Genomic DNA, 14,385 nt, shown 5'->3' with positions numbered 1-14,385 from the left:
GTCTCCTTTTATCTCTAAGGGTCTGTAACTTCTAGATCTCTCTGACACGCTCTCTCTAACGTTTGCTTACTGGTCTGGAGGCCTCTGTGCCCTGCTCCGTGTTATTTGTCTTGAATTCTACACTGCCCAACGCTGACAGTGTCCCCACCATCTCCTGACCCTGGCCTCTGCACTTTGCTCTGTAGGTTTTCGGCCATCGTGTCATCAGCCTGGCTTTGGTTACAATCCTACCTTAGAGTCTTTCCCTTTCGCAGGAGAATTTGCCCCACTTACAAGTTTTGTGATAACTTATGCTCTGCTTTTCTTCCATCGCTGACGAGACACCTGCCCCTTTAACGACTCCTCACGACTTCCTTTTTGTCCTTTCACTGTGGGGTCATCTGCCCGCCCCTTCCCTCCAGTGTCTGCATCCTGGTGTCATCCCTTGTCCGGTCTCTCGGTCACCGCTGGGGGGGGAGGGGGATTGTTACAACAATTGAAGCGTTTTCCCCTAATATTCGGTGTTAAGTGTGAAGAGAATGTGTGTGTCACCTGAGCTCAGGGACCTCCCACGGCCACCCCCAGCCGCAGGGTTCTGCACCTGTGCCCTGGCTCTGCTCTGCTCTGAGGGCTCCCCTCCTCCAGACCTGCCCCACCCTCTTCTTTCTCCTCAGCGCCCAGGCGGGGTCCCTGAAGAGCTGGCCCCTGAGTCTGAACCCCACCCCACCCCCCGCCCGTGTCTGCCGAGATGGGGGCTTTATGCTCACAGCAGCCCCCGCCGGCATTCTCCTTTCTGACAGCCCAGCTGCGAGTCACCGTGGACGGTTGACTTCACTCCACGTGTGAGCCCCTGTCCTTGGCCAGAAGTCCTGCTGGCCTGCCTGCGGGGCTGGGCTCCCTCCGGGCTCCCACACTTGGGAGGCTGGGTCCACCCTCCTGAGGCTCCAGGAAGCATCCCCTTGCAGCCGCGGGACTAGGTCCCGTTTCCCAGCTGTCTTCTGGACGCCTTCTCATAGGCTGCCCCGCCGCTGGCCGCCGCCCCGGCCTATGGCCCTATAAGGGACTAGGCCCACCCACCTGGGTACCCTCCCCTTGGGTGAACTCAGAGCCAATGGGCAGAGCCTTAAATACAGCTGCAAATCCCTTCGCCAATAACCTCACGTACTCGTGGGACAACACCGGCCGAAGGTCACGGGCCATCTCAGGATGCAGCCCTTCACAGTTGGGTTCTGTTAAACACGGCAGCTGAGCTCTTCATGAGCACAGATGGCTCCCTGAGTCAGGCTCACGTCCCACCTCTTCTGAGCGGGGCCTGTTTTTCCTTAGATTTCAGGCGCGTTGTTTGCCCTCTGACCTCAGTGTCAGACGGTGTCAAGAAATGTGAGGGTGTTTTAGGTTACTGGAGCTGCTCCTTCCGGAGAGGGAGCCAGAGGGCCCGTTGATCTTCGAAATGTTTGGCCTGCGCGTGGGGAGCCCGCTCCGCGTGAGGATCAAATCTACCTTCAGTTTATACCACTTCTTTCCACTTCAAAACCGTCTCTTCCCCTCCCCCCACTCCCTGCAACTCTCAGCCGCCCACCCTGCACTCTGGGCCCTGCCCTCCTCGCTGACCTCGAACTTCACCTTCTCATCGCGTCTCCCACCAAGTCTGGGAGGACTTAGGGTCTCCGTGGGCTTAGCCGCTCTGCCTGCTCTCCCTGCCGCCCCACGGCCCCAGGCTGGCACTGGTGTTTTCACCGCAGATGCTTCGACCTCTGGCTCCCCCCTGGGCTCACTGCTCGAGAACATCAGTTACCGTTTTCTGACACGATTCCCCTTTCTTGCAATAACTCTGTTCTCTTTTTGATTCGAGACCCTCAGATCAGATTCCGTGGACCGACTGCTCTCCTGAATCACAGTTGACCGCGTGCAACTCATGTAGTGATTCTTCTTCCTCCTTTTGAGAAGGGGGTCTGGTCTTATTCCCAGTTGGGGGTACAGAGGAACCTCTCAGGGGCTTCACGCGTCTCTGGCCAGATGTTTCAAGCCCCAAGGGAAGGCAGAGAGGAAGAGTCCAAGGGGAGACGTGGGGAGCAACAGCAGAGACAGCACTGAGTCCCCACCAGAACTTTTCTGTTCCAGGAATAGGGAAGGTGAGGGCCCCGACCTCAGGGCAGAGCTGCGGGGTTGTCCTCAGGCTCCTCCCCCTGGCACTTGCCTGCCAGGGGGGTGGGGGCCTTCCTGGTGCCTCACCCACTGTGACCCTCATCCCTGGAGGCCTCCCCTCCACACGCCCACTGTCCCCTCCAGCCCCAGCCTCTGAGGTACCCATGTGGGGTCTCCACACGGGGCGCAGACGGCTCTACTGGATGTTGTTCACATATTCTCTACCCCTGTTCATTCTTCTGCTCGATCAAGTGTTCAGCAAAGTGTGTGTGCTACAATCTATCCATCGTTTGTCCAATTGTTCTAAGAATTCTGGCAATTTGCAATCATCCTATTTGTAGGCCCCTTCCCTCCACGTGCTGCTCTCCATCTTCCGGGAACCCGCAAAGTCCCTGGTCTCCAGCTGAGGAAAGTCTTCCCCTATTTTTGTAACCTGTTGGTCATTGCAGTGGGCGCCTGGGAGGGGGTTCAGACACACCTCAGTCACCGGAGGCCCCGGGCACTCTCCACTCACAGCCAACCCAGGCGGCAGCGTTTCCAGCCCGCTGTGGGCTCAGGATACGTGGCCACACTGCCTGCCGCCCACTGCCTGCACCACGTCCAGGCCAGGCTGCAGGCAGCCAGCGTGAGCTAGAGCAAGGCTTGCATCTGACAACATCTTTCACTCTCATGGACTGGATTTTTCCCTCGTTTCACATAAGCCAATGTGTTTGTCAAGAGAAAGTTAATTAAAAACATATTTTTCTAATTAAATGGTAGGCTGTGCTATGCAAACAGTAAGATTCTTGTTTGAGAGCAAATCCCTCCCTGTTTCCAGGGCTACCCTGGGAATTCAATAGATCAACAATGCAGAACCGAGCCCCAAGGTTAGGACACGCGCGAACACAGCCCCCGGGGGGCCTGCAGGCAGCTGGTGGGGCCTGAGCCAGCGCGAGGCGCGGCGGGGGGCCTGGCGCCCGCCCACTGGGAGAGACCGCCTGAGGCTGTCCTCGGACTGGCGCCAGGTCACAGCCTCGATGGCTCAGAGGGGCTCACAGCGTCCACCAGCACCTCACACTCCCTCGCACACCCTCCCCTCCTCTCCAGAGAGCTCACCCCCCAGGGCCCAAATCCAGCTTCAGTCCAGGTTCTAGAAGCGAAGTGGGGAGCCGCTCGGCCTTCTGGGCGCGCTGTGGCTGGAGTGCATTCCTGATACTTGCTCAAGAATGTCTGTGTTCCTTTAGGGCACCATACTTGTCAGATCTTTTTGTGTGTTAAGAGTATTCTATCTTCATAAAAGGAATTGGTGAGCTTTCCATCTCTTTCTACTACCTGGGATCATCGAAATAGCCTCAGAGTTAAGCCTTCTTGAAAGGTTACATTGAACCTACCTGCACACGCTCCGCCCCTCCTGTCATCTTAAGTAATACATTTTCATTGCCTATCCCAGCTTTTCCCTCGCTGTCTCTTTGAGTTTTTCTATCTCTTCTGGGGTCAGTTTTTGACATTTGGAAGTCACCCATCTCACATGTTTAAATGCGTTGCCAGGAATGCGCTCTTATATTTGGTAGCCATTTTTTATTTTTACACCTGTAGTTAGATCTTATTTATATCTATAGTTAGATCTGTTTCTGTCCCTGATGTTGGAGATTTTTATTTGTCTCTCTTTAACTTGCCAACAGTTCATGTTTTATTGGTCTTTTTAAAGAATCAACTTTTATCTCTTTTCTCCTTTTCATCTAGTTTATTCGCTTCAGCTTTTATCCCTATTAACATACTCTTTTTTGTTGTTGTAATATTTCTGATTTCTTCAATTGCATAAGTGATGTAGTCATGTTTGGGCTTACTCTTTCAATAGTAAAAGCATTCAGTGTTATTGTGTTTTCCCTCATTGTGGTTTGGTATGTGCCCCCATAGGTTTTTGTTGTTGTTGTTTTATTTATTTTTGGCTGCATTGGGTCTTCGTTGCTGCGCTCGGGCTTTTCTCTAGTTGCGGCAAGTGGGGGCTACTCTTTGTTGCGGTGTGTGGACTTCTCACTGTGGTGGCTTCTCTTGTTGCAAAGCACTGGCTCTTGGTGCATGGGCTTCAGTTGTTGCAGCACGTGGGCTCAGTAGCTGTGGCTCGCGGGCTCTAGAACGCAGGCTCAGTAGTTGTGGCGCACGGGCTTAGTTGCTCCACAGCATGCGGGATCTTCCGAGACCAGGGCTCAAACCCGTGTCCCCTGCATTGGCAGATGGATTCTTAACCACTGCGCCATCAGGGAAGCCCCCCCAAAGGTTTTTAATATGAATTCTTTTCCTTTCTTACCAATTCTCTAGGAGTTTCCGTTTTTATTTCTTCTTTAATTCAAAGGTTATTTAGAAGAATAACTAAACGTTTGTGCCTCTTCCTGTTGCTGTGTCTTGTCTTACTGGAGAGAGGGCTGGCTTTGGGGGAGTTATAATCTTTTGATCAGCTTCTGGATGGATCTTTGCTTATGTTCCTGGTTTGTCGGTTGTTTCTTGGTTGTCAGTTGTTTGCTTTCTTGGTTCGGTTTTGTCTATTTGTTTGTGGTATGTTTGGAGGGAAACTGGACAAGCTGATTGCAGAGTTTACAGGGAAGAATAGATGTTTGAGATTTTCTAAGAAAATTTTGAAATAGTAATACTGACTGTAACAGCAGCGTGGTCAAAGCAGCAGGGGTTGGCACAAAGGTGGACAAAGAGGCAAGCAGGACAGGGCAGAGTCCAGAAGTTTCCAGCTATCCCTAACCGGCACCAGACCCCAGCCTCCTGTCTGGGCCACTGAGGCCCAGAAGTGTGAAGTAAGGGGCTTGGGCCCCTTATATTTGAGCACTTCCCAGAGCTAGTTCTGTCCTGTGACCGGCCCGAGGGCTCGTGAGGCTCCAGAGGGCAGGGCCAGGTGGCCGTGCACTGCTGCCCAGCGCTCACCCACACTGGACACTTGCCAGCCGATGAACAAATCGATGCATTGTCGCCAGTGGATGAAAAGGCTGAGGACCCGAACTCCGAAGGATGCGCTTGGGTTGGCGGCAGGTTCTGCTCTTGTGCAACAGGCAGGGTGCGGAACGTTCCCTCTGCCTGCTGTGCTAGTGCCTGAGGCATTTCTAGCCTCTACAGACCCCCATTTTACAGCAGCCCCCATACGGGGGCGGGGAGGAGGGGAGGGGCAGTCCTCGCAGGTCTTCTCCCGCCCGTCCTTCTCTTGCTTCCGATGAAAACGCTGCGAGATCGCATCACACCCGCCCGCAGAGGGGGAAACCAAGGCTGGGGGCTGGTCCAAGGGCAGGTGCCAAGCCCCGCCCCCTTCCCCAGGCCCGGGGTGGAACCGCAGCAGCCCGCGGTCAAGCCTTGTGCGCTGAGGCAGCTGAACCCCCGCGCTGAGTGCAGGCTTGTGACGTGTGCACGGCCAGCCGCCCCCCATTCAGGATCAAGGCTCAGAACCAAAGCAAGCCAGCAATGAGACTGACTCAGTGGGGCAAAGGGAGATGTTCATAAAGGGTGCCCCGTTCAATTATTATGGTTCATTTGAATTCCATAAACGTTGAGTCACTACAAGAGGAGCACAATGCTTCACATGAGTGGTTTGGAGCCTCTTTAAAATACCATGAAATATTTAAGCCATATTTGAAGGAAACTTCTGCTTTTCTACTGGAAAATGTGTACAAACAGAAAACTATAATTTCCAAACTTGTAAAGAAGGGTGAAACCTCAATTTTAGGTACAAGCATTGCCCTCTTTCCTTTCCTTTAACTTTCTAAACTGACAGACCAAAAAAAGTTCCTACAGGGTCACGGCACCTGTCCCGGCCTCACCCAGCCTGGGACGGGGGATGCCCGGTTGCTTCCCCTCCTCATCTGAGCCAGTCCTCCTCTTGTATTTAGTGAAAACGCAGTGGGAGATGGATGCAAAGCCCCCTTAGACACACGGCTCCCAGGACACAACTGCTGCGTCCTCGTGAATGACGCGTGTTTGCTGGCCGAGACCCGGAAACTTGAGGGCTGAGCCTGGGTGGGTCCTCGGGGGTCCCTGTGCTTTCAGGCGTTCCCGCTCTGGCTCTAGACCCAGTCTCCCTCTTCCTAAATAAGCACCTCTTGCCCGCCACAACCCACACCCCCTCCCCTCTCTGCTGGCCCCATCTCCCCTCCCCCAGCCAGGTTTCTGGAAGGGCTGCCCCTCCCAGACCATCAGCACCGCAACCTCCCGGGACACACACAGACACAGAGATCACCAGCAACTTTGGTCCCTTCCAAAGGGTGCTTTTGGGGTCCATGTCTACCCGAGCCTCTGGAGCTTTCCGAACAGGGGCCCGACCTCTCCCTCTGATCTCCGCCAGCTCTCTGGTCCTCCCTGGGCCCCGCCTCCTCTTCTCTCTGCTCTGAAGTCCACTTGGCCTGGACCCCTTCTCTCCCCCTCCTACCCTCCCCCTGGCCTTCGGAGCCAGGGCCTCCATAGCCACTTGGTCCTGTGACACTGCCCCCGGCGCAGTGACCCCCGGGAGACCCCTCAACGTGCTCCCATACCCTCCTTCCCATCCCAGCAAGTGGGCTCTGGACACCCCGCGCGCAGTCCAAGCCTGGGAGCCCTCGGGGCACTGTCTGCCCCTCACCCGCCACGCAGCCCTCAGGCTACCTCTCCATTCCGTGGCACATTCTTCCACTTCTTGGCCTCTTGAGCCCAAGCCGCCACAGGCTCCGTGTGGACAATCCCGGGGCCCCCAGCTTGCCTTCCTCCGCCCTCCCGCCCAGCCCCCGCAATGGGGTGGACGCGGCTCCTGATTTTCCAGGCTGCTCTGTTCCAAAGGTCACCACCACCTCCTCCCCACCGGACACTCGCGGGCAGGACGGCATCCGTGCGCTCCCGAGAATCCCCAGGCCCCACTGCGCGCCAGCTCCAGCCCGGGGACACCACAGGCGCTGTCCTCGTGAAGGCTCAGAGAGGAGGGGTGACAGGGAGGGGGCCGCGCAGCGGGGGAGGCGGGTGGCCAGGCTGCGAGGCCAGGAAGGCAGCGGGCAGCACTCCGGGCTCAGGCAGCAGGGGTGGGGAGGCCTGAGTCACGGCGGTACGAGGTGGGCACAGAGGAAGAAGGCTGCAGGTGGAGAGTGTGGGGGCTGAGCCCCACCCGCCCCGGGAGCTTGGGAGGACTTGGGGGGACTGTCGCGGTCTTTCTTCCAAGGGCTGGGCGCAGGGCAGGGGAAATGGATGTGTCTTCTGAGCCACTCTGACCACAGCGGAGAACCCACGTTTGCCCACGCCACCGGGCCAACAAGGCCTGCTTCTAGGACCCCTCCCACCCCGCCCGTGGTTACATCGGAAACTGCCCGATCCGTGCACACGGCACTCAACCTGTTCTTGCTTCTGTACTTCCCAGCCCCTGCACGTGGTCTGGGCAGACGCCAGGTGCCACAGCCTCACCTACAGCACACCCCCGGCCGTGCTTCCAGACGGCCTGTGCCACCCTCCCCCAGAAGCACCTGGACACGTGGCACCAGGCCCTGGACGAGAGCAGGAGGCACAGGCAGGGCCTGGCCCAGAGGGGGCGCTGCTACAGGAGAAAGTCGCCCCCCTGGAGCGCAGGCGCGGGAGGCCCTGCGGCAGGTGAGGGGCCCCGGGGGGCAGGGCCCTGCCTTCCCTTTAGGAATCGCTCCCTCCGTGTAAAGGGAAGTCCAGGGAGATGCTGGAGGCAGGTGTCAGGCCTGGAGTCACCCAGACGCGTCCAATCCCCAGCTGACAGAGGGGAAACCGAGGCAGGAGGGGCATGCAGGGAGTCAGAGCCCCAAGGCCTCTCTCCCGGGTTTCCTGCTCCACTGCGGGCGCCCCTACGACAGAGGGTGGACTGTGGACACGCAGCTCCGGGAAAAATAATCAGCCGAGCCGGGGGCTCGGGCTCAGCCTCAGGCCGGAGCGACCGGCCCACGCGCTCCGGCGGCGGCGGCGGCGGCGGCGGCGCAGGGAGCGGAGGCGGCGCAGTGAGCGGGCGGCGGGCGCAACGCGCGGAGAGGCGTGTCCTGCGGGAGGAGCGGCCGCGCTGCGCCCCGGGCGGCCCGCCTGCAGGGGGAGCTCGCGGTGCACCGGGCCCAGGTACCCGGATCCGTGGATGGTCCCGGAAGAGGGGGGTGGGGTGGAAGGGTGGTCCCTGGAGAGGTGGGGGTGGGGAGGCGGGGAATGGGGAGGGCCTTGCGGGCGTCCAGGCAGGGGCTGGGGGGCCAGGGAGGCACGGGCTTGGGTGGGCTTCTGTGTCTCAACCTGCCAGTGGGGAGTATGCCCGCCCTGGCCCTGTCCACCCGCCTCCAAGCTCAGGGTTAGCCTGGCGTTGGCAGGTCACCCTGTGGACCTCCACAGCCCTCTGGTGATGTTACCCCAACTCTACCTCTGCTCTCCTCGGGGGAGGATCACAGGTCATGGCAAACACACACAGGCACACACACACACACACACACACACCCGCGGCGTTGTTCCCAGTGTTTGAGCACCAGTCCTGCCTGGAGCTGTGTGGCATTGCCACACTGCCCGCCTCTGGAACCCAGATTCCCCTGTCCGTGGTGGAGATGGCCAAGGCTCAGGGGGTGCCCTGCAGGTGGGGGCAGTGGGAGGGTAGGTGTAGGCCCGCACAACAGAGACCAGGAAGAGCGCCGGAAGCCCTGTCTCGTCACCCTTTCAGACCCAACACGGGCTGGGGTGCAAGACAGGGAACCAACCAAAGAGGCTGAATGAATGCAGGACAGGACAGGGCATGGGCCGGCCCAGAGGCGGGCAGAAAGGATGAGAAAGGCCGGGAGGCCCAGGGGCCGCTGGCCAGTGACTCTGACAGTTGAACCGTCCCCAGGAGTGAACGGACCATCTCCACGTATGAAACGGGCCGAAGTGGAGGTATTTGGGTTGAAATCAGGGGTTGGGATCACCAGAGAATCTTCCTGGGGCCCAGGTTAACTGATGGGGAAACTGAGGCTAGTGAAAGGAAATGGCGTTCTTGGAACCAGGCAGAATGTCACCCAGGCCCCAACCCCAGCTATGGCTCTGTGGACCCACCCGGCAGGCCTGCCGTGTGCAGGGACCTCCCAGGTCACGTGGCCTGAGAGGCAGCTCCCTTGACCTGGATGTCCTGCCTCTGCTCTGTAGGAACAGGCACAGCCCATCCAGCTGACCCCGGCGGAGTGCGCGGCTGGGCTTTGGGCCTGGGATTCTGATGCCCTCTCAGCACCCCCAGGGGTGGGCAGGACAGGGAGTCCAGAGGGAAGACAGACCATCGGGCAGTAGGTGGAAAGCCTGCACTGGGCTGGTGACCAGGCACCCGAGGCACCTGTCCCTTCAGGCTCAGTGTCCCCACCTGAGCGGGGGGGAAGCAGGAGTCCTGGCAGTGGGGAGAGCTAGGGGCTCAGTCCTGGACCCCAGAGCAGGGCAGCCTTCCCAAGGCCTCTCTGGGGCGAGGGCATGGTTGGGTCCTGCTGCCCGGGCGGCCTGACAGGTGGTGGCCGGAGGCTGTGTGAGCACACCTGGGCAGAGGTCTTGCTGCCTGTCCCCTGGTGCCGGGAGCTGGACTCATGTGCAGGCACAGGGACACAGCCCTGCCGGCAGGGCATGGATGACCCGGTACAGCTGCTGTCCCTCGCCCACAACCCTGGCCCTGGGCGGAGGTGTGGGCGGACCCCGCCAGCCTGGGCTCACCTGTGTAAAGGGAACTGGGCCAAGAAGGGAGGGTTCGTCCCTCACGGCAAGTCCAGGCGGCAGTGTCCAGCCAGGGCGTCTCAGGGTCCGTGTTACAGGGCTCAGCCCATGGACTTTGCAGGGGCCACCTCAGGCCCAGTGGATCCCTGAGCTTGTCACTGTGCCACCTGCCTGCCAGGTCCTGCGCAGAATGGCTCTGTGCGGGGGTGGGGTTTGTCTGGGCAGTGCAGCCCAGGGCAGGAGGGCCCGGGCACCACAGGGGCCAGGCTTGGCCTCGCCAGCACACAGTCGTGGCCGCTGGGACAAGTGGTGAGGTGACAGTGCCCAGGGCTCTCAGGCTTGGAAGGACAAAGATGCCGGCAGGGGGCTGCGTGTGGACACCAGCAAGGAGTGAGAAGGACAGGCTCAGGGCCGAGAAGAGGCAGAGGCCACCGGCCACCGCAGGGGCAGGAAAGAGTGTCTTACCGTGTCAGGAGCAACGTGCAGAACTAGGAACAGTGCGGTCCCCACAGGGGGTGACGGCGGCCCCCCCAACGCGGAGGGCAGGCTCCAGAGCAGACTGACCAACGCACCCCGAGGGAGGACAGCGAGGCCCCGCCCGGTGAGGAGCTGCCCGGCCTGGAGCCTCCACAGGAGAGCGGCCACCCGGGTCACGTGTCCCCAAGCACATGGGGACACCTGTCCAGCTAGGTGGGCTCGGGGACAGGATGGCTTTCCAGAGGGAAGTGGCCGGGTCAGTGGGGTGGCCATGGAAGGCAGGGACCCCGGGGACAGAAATGGGGTCAGGACAGAGGCACAGAGGCCAGCAGATCAGGACAGTCACTGAGAGACAGCGGCCAGCTTGTCCACACAAGGCCACCTGCCCTCTCACAAAGAAGGGTTGTCCAGCCGGGCATGGTCACCAGGACCCTGCAGCTTCTCCCGAAGGGCAGGCCCAGTGCCAAGCTGGGGAAGCCGAGGGCTCCCGTGGCCACTTGGGGTAGGGGGCCTGGGGGCTGGGAGGCCGAGATGGCACTGCCCCGGGCAGCAGAGCCAACCGTGGGTCCCTGGAGCCCAGATGGGGGAGGGGAGGAACAGCTAATGAGTTCCAGGAGGTCAGCTGTGAGGGGCCCGAAAACCCATAAACTCTTTATTGGTGTCTCAGGAGGGGAAACCCGGATGCGGCCGTTTATTTACTTTGGATTTCACTTTTCTCTTCTCTTTTTAACATGCACGTCCAGGAGTGTAACTGGATTTTTAAAGAAACAGGACTTCCTTCCTCAGTGGAGGGGCGCCCTTTGTTTTCCTCAGTCCTGAAGAAGAAAGGATCCCCTACTTCTGTAACACTCTGGCCACTGCCCCCGTCACTTTGTGCTCAAGACCGATCCTCCATGTCCCAGGGCTCCCCGAGAGACCAGGCCCTGTCCAACCTGAGGGCGAGTGGGCAGGTCGAGAGGGCTCCGAAGCGAGGACAGGCCTGGGCCTCCAGCGGCTGGGGCTGGCCCTCTGACCAATGCCCCACCTGGCCCAGAGCCGGGGAAGTGGAGAGGTCTGGTTTGGGGCCCAGATTCCCATCCTGCCCCAGTGGCTGACGGGCCAGGCCTGCCCTGAGTGTCAGTTCCTTCCTCCAAAGGGACCATCCACAAGGGGGCAAAAAGGAGCCCCCAAACCTTCCTACGAAGAATGTTCCATTGGTCACCCAGCATTCATCCCCAGTTCTTCCCCCTAATCCTGTGCCTGCGTGGTGAGGATGGGGGCCAGGAAGGGGGCTGTGCTCAAGCAGCGGGCAGTTCCAAGGAAGACGGACTGTGGGGACAGGGACGCAGAGGACACAGGCTGGCTGGGACCTGGTCAGGGAGTGGTTGGGGCCTGTGAGCTGGCTGCAGGTGCTGAGGTGCAGGGGTGCCAGGATGCAGCGAGCAGAGGCTCCCTGAGGCTGGGAGCAGCGCTGCAGGGGCCTGGAGGTACCAGGAGATGCAGCTGGTCCAAAGCAGGACAGCAACGTGACTGGTGGTCCCCCCTCACTCTCACAGCAGCCCCACACGCTGGACGGCCCAGGCCACTGGGCATCCTGGCCAGGGAGCTCCCTCCCCCCACCCAGCCAGCTCTCAGGGGCTCCAGAGCCCTTCCCGGGGGCACCCCACGTGCTCTCCAGGGACAAGGCTGGCCTGAGCTCACACCCCTGCCAGAGACCGTGGCAGGTTCTGCTCTTGCAGACAGAGCTGAGGAGGGAAGGGGACAACACGAGGGCAGGGGCCGAGAAGGAGCCGCTGGAACATACCTGCCTGTACCAGGAGGCAGACAGGGCCCTGAGGCAAAACCAGCTGGGCTCCATGCACCCCAGTCTTGGGAGTGGGCCGGGGCCCGGGGCTGGGGGTGTCCAGGTGAGTGTGGGTCCCAGTGCTTCTGTCTCATGTGCGTGCGCTTGGACACACATAGATACACGCCCAGATGGGAAGGGCAGGCTGGACCACTCCTACACAGAACAGGTGCGGAGACGCAGCCCCAGACAACAAAGGGGTCCACCAGGGCGACACCTCAGGTCTCAGGGCTCCATGGGCCCCGTGGGAGTGGGGGGACCATCAGGGGACCGTGAGCCAGTGCATGGACCAGAAGAGGGAGGAGTGTGGGAAACACAGGGCCAGGCAGGCCTACAGGCAGGTCCAGGGGCTGCTCCTGTGTGTTCTGGGGTATCCCCCTTTCACAACTGGACAGACCCTCTATCACAAGACAAGGAATTGGCAAGGGGGGGTGGGGGCAAGAATCAGCCTGCGATGCCTCTGGGACCCCCGGTCCAGCCAAGAGGAAACTAGCATGCCATTAAAACAGATGTAAGGCTCACCTTGCCGGCCAGCGGGTGGGGCTCCGGAGCAGACAAGGCCTGGGGGCCGAATGTGTTTACGAAACCCTCCGCTCACCTTCCAGTCCTGGCCAGGCCCCGGGCCCCAGCAGAGGGCAGCCGGGCCAACTGGCGGTCCCCAGGGGAGGGCTGGACATGCCTGCCCCGGGACTCTGCGCAGCCCTGGGTGGGCAGGCCACAGTGAGGTGCCTGGGGTCTCCCCTAGGTCCAGAGGCGGAGCTGGAGCAGGCCTATGCCCAGCGGCTCCAGAAGCTGGCCACCCAGCACCAGCGAGACCTGGCGATGGAGGCCGAGCGGCTGCACGGGGCCCATGTACAGGCTGCACAGGCCCTGGCGTCCCGAGAGAGGACCCACCGGCAGCGGGTGAAGGTGCTGGAGAAGCAGGTGGGCGGGGACCCAGTGTCCGGCGGGGGTGCAGAGGGAGGGGAGGGTCCCTGCGCCCGCCTGGCCCCAGCCCGAGGTCCTCCAGCAGCGCTACTGCCCAGTGGGCTCCAGGCCATTCCCAGGGGACCCCACACTACCCTCCGTCACTCCCACACCTCACTGAGGGGCGGAGGGGGATTCCGGGGCGGGTCACCACACTCTCCGTGCCGCCATCGCCCCCCCATAAAGAGGGGTGAGGACAGTCCCTCAGCCGGTGGTTGCTGAGTGTGAAATGTCCAGGTAGTGCCTGGCGCATGGCAGTCCTAGTGGCGGTGGCCCCTGCACTGCCCTGCAGAGTCAGGGATGGGCGCGGCAGCGTACGGGGGGACGGGGCAGTAACAAAGCAGGACAGAGCCTTGAGCGTGTGCCTGTGCTGACCACACCCCCGAACACACATGCATGTGCACACACAGACCCACACAGACACACACGTGCATGTGCGCACACACAGATACCAACGTGCATGCAGACATGCACACAGACACACACGTGCATGCTCGCACACCCACACCCACACAGACACACCCACACAGACACACACGTGCACGCACACATACACAGACATGCCAGCCGGGGCTGCCCCGCGGGCTCCGAGCTCTCTGCCTCAGGGGAGCTGCTTGATGAGGGAACAGAGGAGGGAACTGAGACCCAGAGACATAAAGTGACGGCCCCCTGACACCCTGAGTTAGTGTCCCTGACCCTCCAAGCCACGTTTGCTCACTTTATAAGCCCAGGAGCATGATTTCCTCATCATTCTGAGTGAGTTCATGGCTGAGTGGAAGGAGGCCCACCCGCTGTGAGTGGTGGTCACCCCAGTCCCTAAGAGCCCACGGGTGGGTGACCCTGATCAGAGGTGGGACACTGCACGCCCCGTCTGGCCTCTGGTGAGTCTGTCTGCCGGGGTTTCTCTCCACGCACACCGCCCGCCTTGGGAGCCGTGGGCCGCGGCCTCCAAGCCCTTCCGGTCACGGAGCTCAGCCACGGGGCACGCCCGCCCGCCCGCCCGCCTGAGCTCCTGCCCTGTCCCCAGGTGGCCAGCCTGAAGGAGCCGCGGGACCAGGAAGTGCAGCAGCGGCGACGAGCCCGCCTCGGCCAGGCCTTCCGGGCCGAGAAGTGAGCCCGGCTCCCGACCCCTGGGTGGCCCGGCTGCCACTGCCCCGACCAGCGCGGCAGCAGAACCGCTGCTGGGGAAGCGACGCCTCGTGCTGCTCAGCCGGGGGGCCGAGCTCGAGGGGCACCGGGCCGGGGAAGCCACCACCCGCGCCAGGAGTCAGTGGGCACCCTCTGATCCCCTGACCACAGAGCTCCCCCAGCCCTTGGGACCCCCGCCTCCGGCTGGCGTGGCCCGAGCACCA

General features: G+C 60.9%; 1 protein-coding gene across 9 annotated transcripts in view; it reads left to right on the top strand.

Annotated features, from left to right (window-relative positions):
• The window catches only part of CROCC2 (ciliary rootlet coiled-coil, rootletin family member 2), a 68,639-nt gene extending 54,364 nt beyond the window's left edge, over positions 1 to 14,275 (top strand). For 6 of the 9 annotated variants that reach the window (XM_082630889.1, XM_082630888.1, XM_082630892.1 and 3 more), the window contains 4 exons: positions 7,475 to 7,701; positions 7,932 to 8,184; positions 12,813 to 12,991; positions 14,061 to 14,275. In XM_082630889.1, the coding sequence (XP_082487015.1) occupies positions 7,475 to 7,701; positions 7,932 to 8,184; positions 12,813 to 12,991; positions 14,061 to 14,147 (746 nt within the window). In that variant the 3' untranslated portion in view covers positions 14,148 to 14,275. Of the gene's footprint in view, positions 1 to 1,831; positions 2,680 to 7,474; positions 7,702 to 7,931; positions 8,185 to 12,812; positions 12,992 to 14,060 lie in introns of those variants that run through there. The other 3 variants (XM_082630893.1, XM_082630891.1, XM_082630895.1) reach the window with 3 other exon arrangements.
• Positions 14,276 to 14,385: the final 110 nt, after the last annotated feature.

This window comes from Mesoplodon mirus (genome assembly GCF_964341445.2).
Source record: "Mesoplodon mirus genome assembly, chromosome: 8".
NCBI classification, from domain to species: Eukaryota; Metazoa; Chordata; class Mammalia; order Artiodactyla; family Ziphiidae; genus Mesoplodon; species Mesoplodon mirus.
The sequence above is the reverse complement of the archived record's forward strand: the minus strand, read 5'-3'. Positions and strand labels throughout refer to the sequence as shown.